Source organism: Protopterus annectens, chromosome 3.part1 (genome assembly GCF_019279795.1).
Source record: "Protopterus annectens isolate FY-2018-M chromosome 3.part1, PAN1.0, whole genome shotgun sequence".
NCBI lineage: Eukaryota > Metazoa > Chordata > Ceratodontiformes > Protopteridae > Protopterus > Protopterus annectens.
The window spans coordinates 1,832,694,513-1,832,717,300 of record NC_056732.1 but is presented as its reverse complement, the minus strand read 5'-3'; the positions used below and the strand labels follow the sequence as shown (position 1 = coordinate 1,832,717,300).

Sequence of the window (22,788 nt, the reverse complement as noted above, 5' to 3'; positions counted from 1 at the left end):
ACCTCACAGCATCATCCCTGGAGAAGACAAAATGCTGCTGAATGCTAGCCGCGTAGCAGTCTGGGACACGCATTCTGAGAGCTCCATGATGTCTCTCTTCATGTAGTCTAGGGAGGTACGCCTGAGGTCATTTATACCCACATGGACTGTGACCGAGTAATACTGGTACATATATGTGTGTGTGTGTGTATGTATATATAACTACATTATTATTTCATTTAATCAACAAGAAGAAACGGTGCTTCATTTACTCTAAAACTGATTTGGTCGACATTATGTTTAATCAACTCTCATTTCATTGACAATTTCATACATGCTAAATATATCTCCAAAAGCTTTCTGCGGGGAGTAATCCCCTACACATCCTGTAATGTGGGGGGCTTCAGCCCTACACACCTCCAATATAAATATACTAACTCCATAGTTGCACAACCATGAAGAAAAAAAAATGCTCCTTACACACTGAATCACTGCTGCTACACAAGCTTAAACTTGTACGTCAGATGATGCATGGGAATAGAGCTGTGTTCAAGCAGTAAACATATATGCAGGGCAAGTGTACATCAGATGATACATGGGAACAAAGCTGTATTCAAGCAGTAAACATATATACAGGACAGGTGTATGCCAGATGAGTGCATGGATCGTGCTATCCCTAACAAAACCAAGATGCTATTCTCCAAAAAAAGGAAGCCAATCTGGTGGTCTTCTGCCATAAACAAACTCTACAACAGAAGAAAGAAACTGTTGCAAAGAAGAGTAAAATCCCACGATTGGAGGAACTCCCTGGTCAGTCTCAGTAAGAAGTGGAGATCCCTCATAAAATCCTTCAAAGCTAGTTATGGAAACAAAATTGCCACTGATTCTAAAGACAACCACAAAGCATTCTATAGCTATGTCAAGAATCTCAATGGCAACACTCAGATGTGCTCTGAGTTACAGCACAATGACACTAAGTATACAGAACCAACTGATACTGCCAACATTTTGGCAGATACGTTCAGTGCTAATTTTACCACCCTTTCATCCCCTAAAGGGCCCATCTTTATACCGCAAGAATGCAAAGTTCCTATAATCACGGCTGCACAGGTAAAAACCTCACTCTCCAAAGCCAAGAACACAGCATCCATGGGACCTGACAACATCCCAGGCTGCCTTCTACATGAATTACAGAATGAACTGGCACCCGATCTAAGTACCATGTTCAATCATAGCCTCACCTCAGGCTTTGTGCCCATTGAATGGTGCACCGCGACAGTTATCCCACTCCACAAAGGGGGGGGGGCACAACAGACCCCGGGAACTACCGCCCCATTAGCCTGACAAGCCTGGGTCTGCAAGGCCATGGAACGTATCATCATGGAACTCATAAACAAAAACATTGGAGCTCTCCAAACTCTGAAACCCACACAGTTTGGGTTTGTAAAAGCAGATCATGTCTCCTAAACCTGATAGACTTCTTTGAAGTAGTCACCAAAGCCATAGATGAGGGTAAGGTGGTTCACACAGCCTGTCTAGATCTTGCCAAGGCATTTGACATCATCCCCCACTCTGGAATTATAGATAAACTCACTAAACTAGGTATAAATCCCTATGTCACAACATGAGTTGCCAACTGGCTTACTAACCGAACCCACACTGTGAAAGTAGCAGACTCCAAATCAGACTTCAGACCAGTGACAAGTGGAGTACCACAGGGTTCAGTCCTGGGTCCTCTCCTATTTGGTATCTACTTCTCTGAAGTACAGGCTAACACAGAAGGTCTTTGGCTAACTAAATTTGCAGATGACTGCAAACTAGGAGCCATAATCGAAACTCCTAACGATGTGGACATCCTACAAAAGGGCCTCACTGAGACAGATGCCTGGTGTCAAAGCCACGGTCTCAAGCTCAATGCCAAAAAGTGCATTGTCATCCCCTTTGGTAAAAACTCTGTACCCATGAACTACCACATAGGTGGTAGTCTACTTAACACCAAAAGTGTGATAAGAGACCTTGGGACACAGGTGGACAGTAGTCTCTCCTTTGATAATCACATCGCCACAGTGGCACACCTCATCACAAAAGGTTTCTCACCCAGAAAAAAAGAGGTCATTGTTCCCCTCTACTCATCACTTATTAGACCCATTATAGAGTACAATGCCCCCTTTGGTATGTACCTCACAAGACATCTACAACAACTGGAAAGGTCGCAAAAATACCTCACAAAGAGAATTACTGGCCTCAAACAGATGCCTTACACAGACCGTCTCAAAAAACTCCAGCTTTACTCCGTCGCATATTGCCTACTCAGAGGCTGCCTCTGCCTAACATACAAAGCTATGTCAAACCCAGAGCTGCTGGACATGCTCCACTTAAAGAAATCCCAATATTTCTGAGCTGCACGCTCTAGGAACCTAAACCTTGTTACCAGAATAAACAGAACATGCTGGAGGAATGTATTCCTGTCCCAGAGACTTCCCATACTCTGGAACAGACTACCTGTCTATGTCAAACAGAGCTCCTCATTAGCACTCTTCAAGAAAAATCTTGATGATTGGATGGGTAATAGGAAATTCACCTCTGGATCACTTCTGTGGTTCTGCTTGACAGAGGCACAGGAAAATAATTTTCTTGGTTGGCGAAAGCCAGGGTACCTTTTTGGCTGGGCTTGTATCCCTAGGGCCAATTGCCTAGTACCTGCCTATGAAGCTATGATGCATGGGAACAGAGCTGTATTCAAGCAGTAAACATATGTACAGGACAGGTGTATGTTGGTACCTGTAGCTATTGTATGAGAACAGAGATGTATACAGAGAGCACACATATATGGGTGACACGTATACACTGGTACCTGTAGATGATATAAGGAAACAGAGACTTACACAGATAGTACATGGTATATGTGTGACATATGTAGATTGATTCCTGTAGATGATGTGTGGGAACAAACATGTATACTAGTAGCAGCATGCATATGGGACAGTTGTACATCAGCAACTGTAGGAGAATAAATATGTTTATAGGTAGTCCATGCATAACGTTCAACCTCTTAGCACAAGAAATGTTGACAAAACCCAAACATTTTCATTGTACAAATTCTGAAAAATTGGAGAACTTTTGAATGCAACTTTGAAAGTTTATAAATAATTATTATTATTTTATTAAATAAAATGTTTTGTGTTTCCATGCATTTTCTGTAGAATATAAAGTTTGAAACTCAAATGTCTGTCATTATTTAGTGAATTCAGTATTCATTGATTTGTCAGAAAACCACAGTTTGTATGAGGAACAAGTCCAAAAATATGAGGCAAAAATTCTGCAAAAATCTGGAGAGGTAAGAAGCATGTATGAACTGTCCACATATGTGTGGAACACTTGGACGTCAGTACCTGGAGATAACAGGAGATGTATACAAGTGGTACCCATGATTGTGGGACAGGTGTACAGCAGTACCTGGAGATGACAGGAGATGTATACAAGTGGTACCCATGATTGTGGGACAGGTGTACAGCAGTACCTGGAGATAAGTGGCACCCATGATTGTGGGACAGGTGTACGTCAGTACCTGGAGATGACAGGAGATGTATACAAGTGGTACCCATGATTGTAGGACAGGTGTACAGCAGTACCTGGAGATGACAGGAGATGTATACAAGTGGTACCCATGATTGTGGGACAGGTGTACATCAGTACCTGAAGCTGGTGTGTGTGTGTGTGTGTGTATATGTGCTACTGGACAGGCATGGGAAAAGCTGATTTCCAAAAATGAAATTAAAACGGTAAAGATCCAGGAAAAGGGATGTAGCTGTGGTCAGGTAATTCTCCAATCATAAAAAGAGAAAAAAAATGGACTGGAGTGATTATGTTTTGCTCACCGTATTCTAGTGTTAGAAGTAATTACAGCAGTGTGCGATGAGGGGATACAGCATAAGGTGACTGTAGCAGTGTAGATAAATATGCATAGCAGACAATGTATGAATAAATACATTTCACGGAGTACATCAGATGACTTCCTATTGAAATATCAGTACTCGTAATGCCGAGTGCTGAAAATCCGAAAAAAAAATACTGAAAACCTGGAGGAGAGCGAATCTCAAAAATCTCTGTTCTGCTTAGAACTTATATATACCAACTCCGAGATCGCTGTACCTCAGAGGAAAGGGAATACTCTGAGAAATGGCATCTTGGCCTTGGTGTTAAAAAGTCTGATTTTTTGGTCATTCAGTCTCCATATTTGAGTACTCTCTGTTGTGGGTCCTGACATTTAAAACAGTTACCCATCAAACTACAATTCTCTCTGATGCATACAGTGATGGTGGAACTGGATCTTTTCCAGAGAAGAACATCCTGTGAGGGGAAAAAGTAATAGTACATCACACAGGTGGGAGATATACATGAAATAAATATTCACAACACACATATGATACTGACTGGGTTCATTCTACCATACCAGACATGCTCACAACCATGATAAAACAGCACCCCTCAATGGGGGGTGCACCACAATACCCACACCATGAAAGCATTCTAACTAATTTGTTGCACAGACAGAGAAAAAAATGCTTGGTTATGTAATACCTTTCCCGTAGTTGTGGATCCTCTGCGTATATCAGTAGCCACCATTTGAAGGATGTGACCCCCACATCTGTGGACCAGCATCTGTTGTTCCACTGTAAAATCTCTGCAGTAACTTTGTTGTTTCTTTCCCTTTCTTTTATCTGCCCCTTGTAATAAATACAGTTGCAATCTTCGAATAGCTGATGTTCAAGCACAAAATCCAGTTTGCCACTGGCATCAGCAGTTCTGTGTTCAGCAATGTCTTTGTTTAGTGATAGAGTATGGTATGCTTTTATGCTGATAATCTCTGGTCTGCTGCATTATGCAGAATACATATTAATTGACTCTTGTATTAACTCACTGAAGCCTTCAACACCGTTTTGTGTACTTCCAGTTTGCACCCATACATCCTTATAGCATCTAGAACTTTTTTGGTTCTGGGTTCTTTAAGTGACTTACCAGCCAATAATACACAGTATTAGAAAGGGCAAGTCGTTATTAATAAAATTACACTAAGACTGCTTGTTTAGGATGCCCTGCAGTGGAGAAATTAATATTTATGAAGCTTATTAAAAGTGTGATGTGCAGAGCTGTAGTAACTACAGAGGGATAAAACTGATCAGTCACAGCATAAAATTATGGGAAAGGGTAGTGGAAGCTAGGTTAAGAAGGGAGGTGATAATTAGTGATCAGCAGTATGGTTTCATGCCAAGGAAGAGCACTACAGATGCAATGTTTGCTCTGAAAGTGTTGATGGAGAAGTACAGAGAAGGTCAGAAGGAGTTGCATTGTGTCTTTGTGGACTTAGAGAAAGCATATGACAGGGTGCCTAGAGAGGAGTTGTGGTATTGTATGAGGAATTCAGGAGTGGCAGAGAAGTATGTAAGAGTGGTACAGGATATTGGGTAGTGTGACAGCGGTGCGATCTGCAGTGGGAGTGACAGATGCGTTTAAGGTGGAGGTGGGATTACATTAAGGATCAGTTCTGAGCCCTTTCTTATTTGCACTGGTGATGGACAGGTTGACAGACAAGATCAGACAGAGTCCCCGTGGACTATGATGTTTGCAGATGACATTGTGATATGTAGTGAGAGTAGGGAATGGGTTGAGGAGACCTTGGAGAGATGGAGATATGCTCTAGAGAGGAGAGGAATGAAGGTCAGCCGAACTAAGATGGAATATATGTGTGTGAATGAAAGGGAGGATAGAGGAATGGTGAGGATGCAGATAGTAGAGTTGGGAAGGTGTATGAGTTTAAATACTTGAGATCAACAATTCAGAGTAATGGCGAGTGTGGAAGAGAGGTGAAGAAGAGAGTACAGGCAGGGTGGAGTGGGTGGAGAAAAGTGTCAGGAGTGAATTGTGACAGACGAGTACCAGTAAGAGTAAAAGGGAAGGTCTACAAAAGGGTAGTGAGACCAGCTATGTTATATGGGTTGGAGACAGTGGCATTGACAAAAAGGCAGGAGTTAGAGCTGGATGTGGCAGAGTTAAAGATATTAAGATTTGCACTGGGTGTGATGAGGGTGGACAGGATCAGTAATAAGTATATTAGAGGGTCAGCCCAGGTTGGAAGGTTTGGAGACAAAGCCAGAGAGGCAATGTTACGTTGGTTTGGACATGTGCTGAGGAGGGATGCTGAGTATGTTGGGAAAAAGATGCTAAGGATGAAGCTGCCAGTTAACAGGAAAAGAGGAAGGCCTAAGATAAGGTTTATAGATGTGGTGAGAGAGGACATGCAGGTGGTTGGTGTGACAGAGCAAGATGCAGAGGACAGGAAGAAATGGAAACAGGTGATCCGCTGTGGCGACCCCTAACGGGAAAAGCCGAATAAAGAAGAAGATTTAATATTTATGCTCATATTTTCTTAACGGAGACCTATATTTTATTAAGGCATAAGGTGTGAAGCACCAGTGTGGGACACAGGACAAATCATTGAACATGTTGGTTTATATCATACTATCCTGGAAATATTGTTGGCTGTTTTTTAGTAATTATGAAAATAATCAATATTTCTTTATTTACTGATTACTTCAAAAAGCAAGGGACTTACAAACTGTTGTATGACATTAGTGTTGTTGAAGAAAAATATTTAATATTTTCACTGTAAGCTGTACATCTTGTGATATCTAGTACTATTTGTATTGCTAATTGTACAACTGAACATGTTCTCACATTTCTGTAAATATCTCATTAAACGTGAACTTATGGAGGAATTTCTTTTGCCACATGAAAGCTTGTGCCTGGTTAATGAAAATGTTCTGTTATATGTCTAGATTGTATAGTTTAAGATATTAAAATTTGTTTGTGAAAGTTTAGAAAACTTTTGTGGTTTGTGTGCATTATATTACAGTATTTATTTATTTGTTTGTTTTACATTTGTTGACCAGGATAGTCTGACTGGATATATGTCCATTTTCAGCAGAGGTCCAGGGAGAAAAGCTCCAAAGGAAAAACAAATTCAATTTCATATAAGCAGAGATAGGAATACAATTACATAGGAAAACAGTGAAAATCACTTCAATACAATATAAATAGTTACAGTATATCAGAAATCAACAGTTCCTTAGATCCTCAATTGACATCTATGAACATCAAGGACATTGAGAAATGGGGGTAAGTACATTTCAACACAACATGAATTAGTCAGGTTTAGAACATGAGCAAGACCAGTGTAATTTAAAGTGTATAGTTAGATTATGCTTAAATTGGTTTGAGGAGGGTTCTAGGGAAATATTAGCTGATAGGGAGTTCCAGATTTTTCCTACATAGTTGGTGAATAGGGAGTCGCCGGCTGAGTTGTTTGCTTTGATAGTTCGGACAAGTAGTTTTTTTGATGATCTAAGTGTGTTTAAATTGTTATAGGGGTAGATTATTGGTTTCAGTGCAGGGTTTTTTTCCGGTTGGTGTAAGATTTTATGAGCAAGTACCAGCTGGTTGAGTTGGATTAGGGAAGGTAATTCAAGCCACCCAAGCGATATTAGATTAGTGCAGTGATGTGTCTTGTAAGGCAGGGCAGTGGCAAATCTGGCTATGTGATTATAGCAAACCAATAATCTATTAAGTTTAGCTTTACCTAGGTTGGTCAGAACAGGGGAAGCATATAGTAAGGTTGAAAGTAAGTGAGAGCGAGCAATGGCCATACGAGCAGTTGGCGTGAGAAAGGAATTAATCTTGTAAAGTGACCCTAGTTTTTTGTTGACAGTTTTAATTGTATTATTGATATGAATGCTGAATTTAAGATTGCTGTCGATATTAACTCCTAATAGTTTTGTGTGGGTTTCAGGATGAATTGTGGTCCTATTGTTAGAGGAAATAGAAAAAGACAGGGGGTTCGACTTGGATGTGGGGGTAAAAAGTAGACGACAGGCAGAGAGACATTTTTCAACTTTGTTAAAGGTTAGCTGGGTTTCTAAGCACAGATTTGACTGGGAGGAAGCTGAGCAAATTAGTGTGGAATCATCTGCGTACTGTATGCAGTTTGAATATGGTATGACAGTATGGAGATCGTTTTATTGATTTATGGAAAGACTGTGAATGCACTGACTATTATCACTGTAAAGAATACTTCTTACTGACAACATCGCTATTTCTACAGTTTAATACCTTTTATTATTCACAAAATATTTGCATTTCTTCATAGGTTCATAGGTGTATATTAGGCTAATGACCAATAGTGCCCTTAAAACCCTACGGTGCAACCCAAATGTGACCCACAAATTTGATTTGTATAGGGTGTGATTTACTGACAGTCTCTGTTCATCACAGGCACCAGACCGAGTGAAGTTCCGATTACCCATCCATTGGTCCCCAAGTGAGGAAGTCTGCTTCACATGGATGAGAAGTCTGTTCCAGAGAATGGAAATTCTCTGTGAAACTCTGCCTCTCCAACATGTCCTGTTTATGTCAAAAGCAAAATTTAGGTCTTTTAATCTAGTAGTTCTGATGCTGGTTGTTTTGCAGATGTGCAAAAGGCTCATCAAAACAGGGTCCAGGGATGCCTTGCATGCCAGGCAAAGATTGCCTCTCAGACGTCTGTCTGATACTGAGTAAAGAGATAGGGCTTTGAGGTGATCAGAATAGGACATACTTTTTTTTAAGGAAACTTTGTGGATGTTGCATTTGCTGTATATGTCTGGTCAGGTACATACTGAAGGGAGCATTTTACTCTGAGTTTGAGGGATGAGTACAGTGGTATGATGACCTCTCTGGAGCTAGATGCAATGCTTTTTATAAGTTGAGCAACACAGAAGGATTTTCATACTACCTTTGACACATGGTCATAGGCTAGGTTGCTGTCTAGACGAGTTCCAAGATGCCTGACTAAGGTGTTCTATTGATGACATAGTTACCCAGGTGGCAGATTTTCCAAAAGGTACTGTAATGCATTTGTTGGTATTGAGTTTTAATACATGTCTTTGGCACCAGGCATTCCTGAAGGGTGTTCTCATCTTGTGGGGGATTCAGTGGCTGTTCCTAGTTTGCATCTTCTACAAACCTGGTTAGCCAGATGACTTTGTCATTGGCTTTCACATCCAATAAGTAGATGCCAAACACGAGCGGGCCTAGCACACAGCCCTGAGAGACTCCACTGGTGGCTGGCCACTTTGTGGAGGTGACCTCACAGATTCTAATATCCTGGGTCCTATCAGTGAGCCAGCTGTCTATCCAGCATGTTATATAAGGGTTTATACCTAGTTCCAAAATTTGTTGACAATGTCTGAGTCTGTTATTGTATCAAGTGCCTTAGTTAGACCTAGGTGGGCAGTATGCAGCATTTTCCCCTCATCCATTGCCTTAGTGACTTTTTCAAAGAATTCCACCAGATTCAGTAAGCATGACCTTCCTTTACAAAGCCAAACTGAGATGGCTTCAGTGTCTGGAGGTCTCCTACGTCATTGTTGATGGTTTCCATGATTATTCTTTCATTGTTAGAAGGGAAAACTGATGTACCTGAATGAAGCTGGAAGAGTTGCCTGAGCAGGGAAAGAGGATTACTGAGAGAAAGAGACCAAGTATTGTGATGGGTTCAGTCTCTGTGCGGAATTACTGGGTAAGAACACAGAGTGGGGCACTCCACACCAAGCCTGGCCACCCTGTCTCTCATCCCCAAACTGAAACAGTATTATAGAAAATCACCTAACCAGCTCCCACTTATTCTTCAAAACTATACCCACACCTTTTCATCTACCTCACAGTAAAATAGTGAGCTTGGCACACCTCCAAAAATTAAACTTTTGATGATCCTTCATCCCTTCTGACTGCCCACTCTGTACCACTCTATCCCACCCTCTCTACTCCAAATCAAATGTATTATTGTACACTGTCCTAGTTACAACTCTTAGTTTTTTTTTCCTTCCTTTTAACACCTAATCTGTTCTTTTTTTTATTTCAATGTAATTATCTCTAAAGACTGGTTGATGTTTACTGACTAATAATCTCTAATGGCTGGTGCACTGTTCCATTAGCAAATAGAAGTGTCTGCAACCTCACTGCCTTTACTGCAACCTGTAAAACAAGTTTTGTAATTGAAATGCTACTGTATCTAAAATTGTTTCTGCAACTTTTTCTCCTCTGTCTCCACTAAAAAGGGGCATTATACCCTGTCAAACACCCAGTAAACAAATGCAATTAAAAAATTTAATAAATAAAGTTTAACTTGATCATGACTGAAGTTCTTTTTTTACTCAAATGATTTATATTTTGATGAAATACAATAATTTAATACATTCACAACATTCAATAACTATTTACAGTATTTACATTCAGCCTGACAAAAAGGATTCAGATAAAAACATTTGTAGTTAAAAAATAAGTTAATATATAAACTATGATAGTTAGGAAGAGTTTGGTTCCATCTGTAGGGTATCAATCAAATTCAAACCTTTGTATTAACCAATGGCTTAGTGTCAAAGGAAAAAACTTCAAAGACCAATGCACGTAAGGTTCAGGTATGGCACCTTTATTACTTGCAGCAAGGAGACAAAAACCATGCAAATACAGAATTTTGCCTAGTTACTAACAGGCAGTATGCTTTTCTTATACTGTTCTATAAAATGTTACTTTCTATGGCTGACGTCGTTAGACACAGCTTTCTGTATTGTTCTACAGCAAATGTTACTCGGATTTCCTGCTGACATGTTCAGATTTGAAACTCACTATATGTTACATAGAAAATGTTACTTGGATTTCCTGCTGACATGTTCAGATTTGAAACTCACTATATGTTACATAGAAAATGTTACTCAGATTTCCTGCTGACGTGTTCAGATTTGAAACTCACTATATGTTACATAGAAAATGTTACTTGGATTTCCTGCTGACATGACTGGATTTATGAAAAACATTTGAGAAAAACAACCTGACCTTGGGGGCTGTATTTCCTTTAGCCCACTACAAGCTTCACTTGTGCAGCTCTAATACATATGTTACATTTCAAGGTACTTTTCTAGCTTGGGTACAAGTAAATGCTGATTACGGTTCATATTTTCAAACAGCCTTTGTCTTCATTATCAATAGCTTCTGCAGCTCTGGATTTTCTCATAGCATAAGCAGAAAATAAATAACTCTTTGTTTAAATCTCATGACATTAGTAGAAGTGATACATCTATTATTATTTCCCTGACACTAGCAGAAATTGAATGCTTCCCTGTAAATTTCCAGAGCATAAGCAGAGATCATAACTGCGCATATTTCATGACATTACAAGATTGGAATGCTTCTGCAGTTCGTGCAGATTTATGCAGTGTGAAATAGAATAAATGTGTTAACCCTTTTTAAACCTCGAATGCACTAAGCATATTACTAATACATATTTTTCTAACACTTAGAAAAACTTCTTAACTCTTTAGTTCTTTTCTCCATTAGTATGCATTTCTTCAGTGATGATAGGAATTCCTCCATTGTGGGTGCTACATTAGAGTTCCATCTTCTAGTTATACATTTTCTGGCTATTGCTAACATTGTCCACAACAAATACAGGTCATCTTTCTTCATATTATTACTATTAACAACATTTAGTAAAATTAAAGACTTTGTCAAAACAAATATATCAGTATAGATAGCTTGAAGAAATTATTTAATCTCATTCCAATATGGTTTAATATTAGTACAGTCAAAAAATATGAGTCCAGTCAGCATTAGTGGACAGATGACAACTCCAACATAACTTGCTGTTTGAAGGGTTCATTTTTGAGTTTCTCAGGTGTCAAAAAGGATCTGTGTAGAAATTTCCAATGAAAAATCCTCCAGAATTGTGAGTAAAAAGTTAGTTTAATTGAAAATAAAATGTTTGTTTTAGGTATTGCCAGTAAGAATCTTTAGGAGCTGTCTTATAGACAAAGTGTTATATAGATATGATAATTCATTCTTAACATTGATATTATTATATAGAATTCCAAAAATCCAGTTTATAATTTTTGTACGGTTCTGAAGGATGAGTTATGTAATCTACACAGAGTATGCTGTGACACTCTGAAGAATGACTAAAGTTCTTGAGTATTTGCATCTACTTGATCACTGCTATAACAGAATAGCAAAATTTGCTGCTAATATACCCAACAGGACCCATCATTGCCTTGCTTTTCAAAAATTACACTGGCTTGAATTTCTCAATCATCTCACCACTGCCCACTCCATTATCCACAAACCTGAAAACTGCTTTGCAATCTCCAACCTAGTGCAACTAAATACCACCCCAGGACTCTTAGATCGTCCGATAAACTTATACTCAGTTACAAAGTCCCATAATTACTTTGGTGACTCTCTGTTCTCCTTCAAAGTAGCCAAACAGTGGAACCTATTACCCCAGAATATCTTAAAAATCACAGATCGTCATAGCTTCAAAAAACTCCTGAAGGAATACCTTACTCAACAATGGCTATGCTCCTATAATACTCCTGGATAGTTTCTCATGCCTTTGATCAAATGTTTTCTATTCTGCTATCTTCTTGTCTTACTTCTACCAAATAAAAATACCACACTGATTTTAGTTATATATCTGAGTTTCATATTATTGTCTGTATTAAGGCTTAGGAAATTTAATGTTTTCTGTTTTACATTCTCCTTTTTGTAAGTTGTGGTTGTTGGCAACTGACCAACATTTTTGTATATTGTTTGTAAATCTTTTAAAAATATTTGTAATCTTTATGTACTATTGTTATGGAGCTTATCTCCCCCGGTCTCCGCTGAAAACGGGCTACTTGCCCAGCTGGGCATTATCCAGTTAACAAATGTAAAATAAATAATTTCCTGTGAGATAATTAAAAAAATGAACTGTAAGAAAATGTGCTCACTTTTAAGTCCTGGTGGCTTGACTGTGACTAGAACAATGCCTACATGGAATAGTGTCTCTAATGCACTTCTATACCACAATAAAATTTATGTAGTGCATGGTGCGTGCTGATTACCCTTCAATATTTGGAAAAAGACGAACCAGTTAAGCACCAGAGTGGTGCGAGACCTGACCTTAACAAATTTTAAGCACCCCCTGCTTATGTTAAGGTCATGTCTGGCAGTTGGCAGTAAAATCTGCCTGTACTGACCAGCAAATGACAGCAGCAGAAAAAAAGATTTCTGGTAATCTGTCCCCACCTTCACAAACAAACTCAGTTGCTAGAATAACAAGAAGAGGTTGGCCTAATGGTTAAGGTGTTTACCTTGCAGACACAAGGTGCAAGGTTAGATTCTCACATAGGATAGTTGGCTAGGCTTAAAATGGCTCAAAAGGGTAGTTAGCCTAGTACTTAGCAGTATTCATTTCCTGGAGGATATGAACTCTGAAACTCAAATGGTTGTCATTATTTAGTGACTTCAATTTTTGGTGGTTTGTCCAAAAAACACAGATTTGATGAGGAACAGACCAAAAGTATGAAGCAATAATCTGGAATCTAGACAGTTGAGAGGCATTAGAGTTCCATTTATATGTAACGGACCGCTTTACACTACCTGTCTGATAGCACTCACTAAGTGTTCTACAGCTTTGAAAGACAAAACATTTGGCATGCCCCCCCCCCATAACCAGTAGTCTATGGAACAGATAAAGCTCCATGCACTAAGAATGATGATCAGTTCGCTGATCATAACCTTAAATTACCTATTCTCAACACGGATGCTAAGAAGCTATTGAGGTGGATTTCTTGACATCCATGTCTCGAACACATAAGTGGGTTATGATTGGTGAACCAATCATAATCCTCTATGTGGAGCAGGGTCACATTTATCATAACCAATTGTAATCCTCTATGTGGAGCAGGGTCACATTTATCATAACCAATCGTAATCCTCTATGTGGAGCAGGGTCACTTTTATCATAACCAATCGTAATCCTCTATGTGGAGCAGGGTCACATTTATCAATTCATCAATCCATGTAGCAAAAACAGGATTTTCATTGAGTGTCTAGTTCATTGATCAGAGGGTGGGTCAGTTTCAGATCTGAGAACCTGTCTCATGACACCATACTTCTTGCCCTTGTCAGCTAGGTACGCATGTTTTGTTTCACAGGCTTGAATAATCTCATAACCTGAATGCAGACTGAACAATGTGGAGGAGTATTTTTTATATAGCTAAAACACTGATCTGTTTAACTTGTCCTGTATTCCTGGAGTATTTTTGCCATCTTCATTTTTATTCTCACTTGTACTGCTGTTGTATGATCGGAAACAGGTCTTAATCACATGTAGACCGCTTCACAGACCTATCATTCCAGTTTCTTAGTTACATGAATATGTTGTGTACTAAGTTCTGATCTGGTTTTATGTTTTAGCATTATCAGTATTGTTTAACTCAATGTTAAGTGAGACAGCTATAGTAATTCTCTGGAGTATATTTTTAATTACACAATTTGTTTTTCAACTACTCAGGATACAATGTTCCACTAGAACACCTGCTGTTGCGTATTGAAAAACATGGTGAACTTCCATTTAATATGAAGCTAGAAGATTTGACTGTGGTAAAAACAGATCTTCCTAAAGTCACACAAACCAGTAAGTAAAACTTAGCTAAGCAAACAGCTCATATCTGAAAATGTAAGCAGTTGGAATAAGCAATTTGATTTTCAGATATATATATATACCATGGAAGTCATCATTTGTTTATGAATTTACTATGAAATCCTTTAGCAGATCTAGTCGTGGTATCCATGCATTCTAGCAAGGCTTCAACTAGTAACTTTATTCTTTGTGACAAGGTGAGCATAATACTTTACTTATTTGGGGAAGGGTTTGTACTTTGGCTAGCTAACTTGTCCTTCAAATCCTTAAACTGCCAAAGCCACGTACTTGTCTACAACCAAACCCTGCTGGAAAAGATAAGGATCATTGCAGAGTGGATCACAGATAAGGCCTGAGACACAAGATGCTTGAGTTGTGAGATTTCTCAGCTTAGGTTGACAAGCAGTCCAAGAAATATGTCTAATTTAGTAGCTACATGTTGTAGGGCATCACTTCTAGGATCTTTTATCCAGAGATATAAATGAGTGAGGGTCCAATTCCTAACAGGACATATGAAGTTAGAGCTATTTATTGCCCCACTGGATAAGGAACTCTTCTTCAGACCACTTGATAAAGGTATCTTCAAGAGACTGGAAGACAAGGGCAAGAGTTGGGAGGGTGGCCTAATGGTTAAGGTGTTTGCCTTACAAACACAAAGTGGGTTTGAATCTCACAAGGGATAATTGGCTAGGCTTAAAATGGCTCGCAAGGGCAGCCAGTCTAGTACTAATCTATGAACCTATAATCTATAATCTATCTATGAACCTAAGACAATGCAGTGTGTTACTCAGCTTTTTTTTCCCATAGTCACCTAAATTCAGCAGAACTTTTCCTACTAAACCCTGAATTTCCTAAGAAAAGAATAAACATGATAAGAAAAAGGTGGCTAAGTTCAGAAGGGAGTAGCAGTGAAGTCTGTAGAGAAGCCTGCAGACCATCAAGGCTGTGACTTCCAACCAGAACAGCAATGACTCATTTTAGCCCCTCCCCCCCCAACCCAAACCCAGTCCTCCAGATCGCCATACATCCTCCGTCAGAATAGGGAGCATCTGACCTTTGCTTATTAAAAAAAAAAAATCTGAGGAAATATTACACAGAACAAGTGATTATTAAACATTCTACAGTAAGAGATACAGATTCAGACTCGATTTTCTAAGCAGACCGAGGTTTGGTGGCATACCATCAGTTCTACTGGAGCAAATCCCCTAGCTCCTCCTGTTTTGACAGACTTGCTAAAGCAGGAGACCAGAGAGGGAGTCCGAAGATCAGAATATGGATAATGTTATTCCTGAAGAATTTTTCTTATGTACAGGAAAAAGAATGCATGAAAACAGCAATTGTGAATGTCTTGAAGTTAAACTATTGTTTCCCCATGCCAAAATTCAAGATGTTGATCCTGCAAGCCATTCTCTGTCCTCTCATATCTTCACAGGCCTTCTCGGAGACTGAAGTCATTAAAAGCCACAAACCTCCAGAGATCACAAAATAGCTTTTAAGGATCACAGCAAGCTGACAATATTTCCAGTTCACTTCCTTGTCCTTTGACTCGTCTGGAGCATCCATTCTCTTTACCAAATGTTTGGCTTTGGTTTATCACCTATTACAGAACCAAAGGCATCCACATTTAATCTTAGCCAGATAACTGCCTCATTCAGACATAAGCTGTAGAGAAGATTAACCGAACCTTGCACTTCATCCAGAAACTGGGTCATTCAGTCAGTATGATCAAAAACAAATTGAATCTAAGAGGACCATGGTCTTTCTGTGAGCTCTTAAACGCAGAGCTCCAGTTCTTCTTACCTGAAGACAGAACTCTTTCTTTGACCTCGTTCATCAAGGAAATACAACAGAAGGAACTGGTCACACTAAGGGAACTTCTATGAGTCCTAGGTCACATGGCTTCCTACATCCTTAGCAGGCTTACATATGAGGAAGCTACATTGGTATCTGTAGAACACCTGGTACTAGAAGTTACACTGGTATCTGTAGAACAGCTGGTACTAGAAGCTACAAAGGTATCTGTAGAACACCTAGTACTAGAAGCTACAAGGGTATCTCTAGAACACCAGGTACTAGAAGCTACAAGGGTATCTCAATAACCTGGTACTAGAAGCTGCAATTATCCCTCTAGGACACCTGGCATTACCACTTACAGACTCTAGATACTCATATTCCCATTCCTCCCTGTATAACAAAGTAACTCTCATGATGGAAAGAGCTGCCTTCAGTTTGTCACAGGCAACTCAAACCTATACAACACAGTCTACAGACTTAGCTTCTGGAGCCGATGAGGGGACATTGAAAATCTTGGGCACAGACAACCCCAAAAGTGAAGAAGAAATGCATAAATGTGAAAGAAATAGGAAATCACCAAATTCTCACATACAGTACCACAGTCATGTAGTACATCTACAAGCAAAGGGGTGGTCACTCCTATGTCCTTTGCAGGTTAGCAGTGCAGGCCTGGGAAATTGCCTACAAGATGGACATAATACTCTAGGCAGCCTACATCTCTTCACAGGAAAAGGTGTTGGCAGACAGGCTAAGCACATCACAGGTGAAGCACATGTAAAGATGCCAAACGGAAGGTTTTCTAGATTTCACCGACAACTAGGGTGCTCCAGAAGATCTTTTTGCTTCACCATAGAACTTGCAGCTGAGGAAGATTTGGTCCTGAATACCATATCAACTAGCCTGGAAAATGTATTTGTTCATGTCTTAGTCCCACTAGGCTAGTAGCCTCTCTTCAGAGGAGACATGAGGTAGTATTTATACTACTGGGCAACAGGTAACTTCCCCTGCTTATTTTGATCGGTGCCATGGTACCCTTTACATCCAGCTGAACTACCAACAACTCAGACAGATGGGACCCCAGTTTAATATCTCAACTGAAGGACAGCACACTCGAGTGAAGCACCTCCCACTTTTACTGTACTGCGGTGTCAGCAGTCTGCCTACCTGGTGTGGGAATAGAACCCACAGCCTTCTGAACCAAAGGTGGGTATGCTAACTCTTGTGTCACTGATGCAAAATAGGTGCTTTCTCCCTCTGATGCCTTTCTGGAAACCAAGGCTCAGACACTGACAAGACAAGATTTTAGTCCATTCCAGAAATACTCGGGCATACAAAGCATTCAGTAACAGCATCACCGCATCTCACTGTAGTGTATGACATAACATCATGTGTCACCATTTCATCCAAGAGACCGTCATTGTGTATTGTAGTCTTATTTTATGGAGAATCACTGCATGCCATTGTCTCATCTCAAAGAACATAACCACATATTATTGTCTCATCCTAAGGATTATTACTTCATTTCACTATTTTATTTCATGGAACATCTAATGTTCTTATCCCAAACTGCATCACAGCATGTCATTCTGTCATCTTAAACTGCATGACAGCATGTCATTGTCTCATCCTATAGGTTCGTAAGTACTTACTAGGCTAATGATCCATGAGAATCTTTACCAGCCTAGCCATGCATTCTCCAGTACGTTTTCAGCTGTAGTGTTTTTACTATGATTATGAGTACAAATAATCTGGAGGCAAGCGGATATTTACATGTTATCACTGTCCATAAGGGACAAGGATCGAATCCAGGGATGAACTTGTGGTTACCATCCACTTGTCCAGATTATATTTGAATAGAGTAAGAGATGCACTTTGGTTTGCATGATGAGAAAGACCATTCCAGAGAGGTGGTATTATTCTCTGTGCGACACGTGCCTGTCCAGCATGTTCTCCTGAAGTTGCAGAAGACATTGAGATCTCCAGCAGGTATTTTTGCCACTATTGGAGTGCCAAATGTGTAGTAGATCTGAAAGGGTGGGGGTGGTAGAGGCTGTGTAAGCGAAGCAGAGATCACCCTCAGTAGCTTGTATGATATTGAAAAGAGAGACAAGGCTTTAAATGATCAGTGTAACTTTTGTGATTTTCTTAGTGGGAAAACGTTGTAGTCACTTGAGTTTTTTTCAAGTGTTTGGACATGTACATACTGATGGTGCATTATACTCGATCAACTTAATAAGTGCAGAGTATAATGGAATGATGACATCCCTGTACCTGGATGCCATACCCTTGCTAATAATCCTTACAGAAGTGAATATGTGGTGATCGAATGACAGCTCATTGTCCACATGAATTCCCAGGTACCTCACAACTGGGTTAATTATCAGGGTGTGTTGTTGATGGATAGTCGTAAGGAACAACACGTTTGCCGAAGGATACAGTTATACATTTTTGGAGAATTTAGTTTTAGGCCATGGCTTTGACACCAGTTATTTGTTTGGGAAAGACCTACCTGAAGGATCTTGCTATGTTCTAGAAAGTTTATGATGGCACTACATTTATAGTTATATGCACTTGGTCAGCCATAAACCCTTAGTGTTATCTTTAACCTCTAAGAAGTAAATGCCAAAGAGGAATGGCCCAAGGACTGAATCCTGAGATGCACCACTAGTGACAGGTCTCTTGGAGGAGGATGATCCACCTACCTTTACTTTCTGGGTTCTGTTTGTGATCCAGTTTGGTAGACAATGAGTTGCACAGAAATTTACATTTAGCTGGATGAGTTTGTCAACACTACCCGAGTATGAGATGGTGTTAAACATCTTTGTGACATGTAGATGTGAGGTGTGTACAGATTTTCCCTCATCCAATTCTTCAGTAATCTTTTATCAACAAATTTTGTAGGGGTTCATATTAAACAGACCAGATTAATAACATCAGTAAGAGTTTTGTACAGATAGAAGTGGTATTGTACCAAAATCCAAGCAAAGACATTAATATGCAGTGTCATTAATCCAGCGCAATATAACCTCAAGTAAAAAAAATAAATTAATAAACCATGTCTTATAATAAATTATCCATGGCAGGGCTAGCGACTTGGTGTTGTAAACGTTTTATGGGGAAAGGCAAGAAGAAAAGGAAAAGGAAAAGGTTTTTTTTGTGACTAAATTTTTCCCTTTTTCACCTAATGTTAAGAGTCTGGTGGAAAGTTTATGGCCTATTATCTGTTTCAATAATGAAGGGGGCAATTTATTTCCTAAGAAGGTCACTTTTTCCTATGGGAGATGTTATGAGAGCTACTCAATGTTAAAAATAGAAGTTTGTTGAAAGAGCAGAGTATGTCCAGGTGTAGGAAATGTAAAGTTTGTGTGAGGGTTAAAAATATTTTGGGCACTAGGGTTAATGGTGTTAGATATGTGGTGAAACATAGCTTTGACTGTCAAGTCTTGTGAGGCTGTTTGTATTCTGGGATGTGGATGTTCACTCCCCTATGTGGTGTGTTGGTCAGACGAAACAAATGGTTAAAGTTTGTATTTTGGAACATTTGAGGGATATCAGAAAGCCATGTCCAACCCGGAATTAATGGACATGCTGCACCTCAGAAAATCCAAATCCCATCGAGCTACCCGCTCGAGAGACTTGAACCTCAGCACTGAAATAAATAGGACATGCTGGAGGGACAGATTCATAACCCAGAGGCTCCCTTCACTCTGGAATAAAATCCCAGTCCAGGTTAGGCAGAGTCCCACATTGACTCTCTTCGAGAGGAATCTTGATGAGTGGATGAGAGATCGTAGGTTTACCCCGGCTATCACTTCTGTGTCACTGTTAGACAGACGCACAGTATACTAACCTCAAAAAAAGGCGTAGCAAAATTAATTTAAAATGGGTGGCGAAAGCCAAACACACTCTGGCTAGGCTTATAAATGCCCTAGGGCAGATAGCCTAGTATGAACCTATGAGTCTAGATATTCCCATTGCTGACCATTTTCATAGAATACATGGGGGCAGAACGATTCTTTGTTTTTTAGTGTGTTAGCAAAGCCTCTATAGTTTGGTACTGATTTTTAAGAATAAGGGTGATGTGCAGAGCTGTAACTACAGAGGGATTAAATTGATCAGTCACAGCATGGCGTTATGGGAAAGAGCAGTGGAAGCTAGGTTAAGAAGGGAGGTGATTAGTGATCAGCAGTATGATTTCATGCCAGGAAAGAGTACTACAGATGCGATGTTTGCTTTGAGAGTGTTGATGAAGAAGTACAGAGAATGTCAGGAGGAGTTGCATTGTGTCTTTGTGGATTTAGAGAAAGCATATGACAGGGTGCCTAGAGAGGAGTTGTGGTATTGTATGAGGAAGTCAGGAGTGTCAGAGAAGTATGTAAGAGTGGTACAGGATATGTAAGAGGGTAGTGTGACGGCGGTGAGGCCTGTGGTGGGAGTGACGGATGCGTTTAAGGTGGAGGTGGGATTACATCAAGGTTCAGCTCTGAGCCCTTTCTTATTTGTAATGGTGATGGACAGGTTGACAGACAAGATCAGACAGGAGTCCCCGTGGACTATGATGTTTGCAGATGACATTGTGATCTGTAGTGAGAGTAGGGAACAGGTGGAGGAAACCCTGGAAAGGTGGAGATATGCTCTAGAGAGAAGAGGAATGAAGGTCAGCAGGACTAAGACAGAATATATGTGTGTGAATGAGAGGGAGGACAGAGGAATGGTGAGGATGCAGGGAGTAGAGGTGGTGAAGGTGGGTGAGTTTAAATACTTGGGATCAACAGTTCAGAATAATGGTGAGTGTGGAAGAGAGGTGAAGAAGAGAGTACAGGCAGGATGGAGTGGGTGGAGAAGAGTGTCAGGAGTGATTTGTGACAGACGAGTACCTGTAAGAGTGAAAGGGAAGGTCTACAAGAGGGTAGTGAGACCAGCTATGTTACATGGGTTGGAGACAGTGGCACAAAAAGGCAGGAGTCAGAGCTTGACGTGGCAGAGTTGAAGATGTTAAGATTTGCACTGGGTGTGACGAGGATGGACAGGATTAGGAATAAGTATATTAGAGGGTCAGCCCAGGTTGGAAGGTTTGGAGACAAAGCCAGAGAGGCAAGATCACATTGGTTTGGACATGTGCTGAGGAGGGATGCAGAGTATATTGGGGAAAAGATGCTAAGGATGAAGCTGCCAGGTAACAGGAAAAGAGGAAGGCCTAAGATAAGGTTTATGGATGTGGTGAGAGAGGACATGCAGATGGTTGGTGTGACAGAGCAAGATGCAGAGGACAGGAGGAAATGGAAACAGTTGATCTGCTGTGGCGACCCCTAATGGGAGCAGCCAAAATAAGAAGAAAAAGCAAAGCCTCTATACCAAGGGGGAGGTAATGTTGTACAAAAGTTGTTGGAAATGGAAAGCAGATTTATTTTAAATTTTGGTACACATGTTCCTACGGGTTTGACTTTGGAGATTAATTTAAATGTGTGATTCATTCTTATTATATGTACTTCGATGGATGACTTGGTAAACTGTTTCTTTAAAAGATTGCATATTTATTTACTTGATATTTATTCGCTTGATTGAATGTGTTAATTAAGACTTGTACTCAGCACAAGATCCTCGTGGTGGCCAGCAGAGTAATCCAAGCTTCAGAGAGCTAAAAAAGCGACTTTACCTGATATAAGTATTTTTTTGTGGCTTTCCACTTCTATTTATCTTGCAACTGTATTTCGCCTGCTGCTGATACATTGTTATTGTTTATTCTGCATTTATTCTGATATTGCACTTGTTTCTCAGATTGTTACTTTTAAAATCTGTAACTGTTGCAAATTGTTTGTGTAGGCTGTGATAGCCGATTTATAGCATTTATAAGTGTTTACTGTATCTGTTTCTGCTTGTTCTCTTGAGAAAAAAAAAAAATATATCTCTTGTTTTCCCGCCTTACTAAGCTAGATTAGTCCAGTTTCAGAGCTTGCTGATCCCTGGACTTTGTTTGCAGTTCCTGTTACTGATTCTTTACCTAATTTGGAAAGGAGGAAGTTCCCTTGCTTACCAGTGGGAGTGGGAAGCATTGAGCTGCCTGTTGGTCCAGTTTTGTGAGGTTTCAGCCAGCAACTTGTAGTTTATTGGTCGTTTTGGGCCAGTTCCTAGCTTCTTTCAGCCCCCTGATATAAAAAACGCTAAACGCGCGTTTGCGCGATTTAGCGCGGAATTGCCACTGTTGCACACTAGGGCAGCGCCGGTTAAGCAGAATTAAACTATTAGGGCTACCTAAATTCCACTTTTCAAATTTTCCCTTAAAACTACCTTCCTCAAACTATACTACTGATCTAATCAGCGTATCCTATAACTAAAAAGATCATCTCTACTTGACTCCAAGTAGATTATTCTATACCTATTAAACCTAGCACTTGCTCCTACAGTACTTATTACCTTGATACGGCACTCTTGTCATAGATAGTACCCCAAAAAGGCAAACCCCC

At 39.9% G+C, this 22,788-nt stretch overlaps 1 protein-coding gene across 1 annotated transcript in view; it reads left to right on the top strand.

Annotated features, from left to right (window-relative positions):
- LOC122797896 (putative protein ZNF720) overlaps window positions 1-15,979 on the top strand; it is a 61,312-nt gene extending 45,333 nt beyond the window's left edge. Inside the window, exons 3-4 of the mRNA XM_044066415.1 lie at window positions 14,402-14,524; window positions 15,843-15,979. Of these exons, the coding sequence (XP_043922350.1) occupies window positions 14,402-14,524; window positions 15,843-15,979 (260 nt within the window). The remainder of the gene's footprint in view (window positions 1-14,401; window positions 14,525-15,842) is intronic.
- The last annotated feature ends 6,809 nt before the right edge of the window (window positions 15,980-22,788 follow it).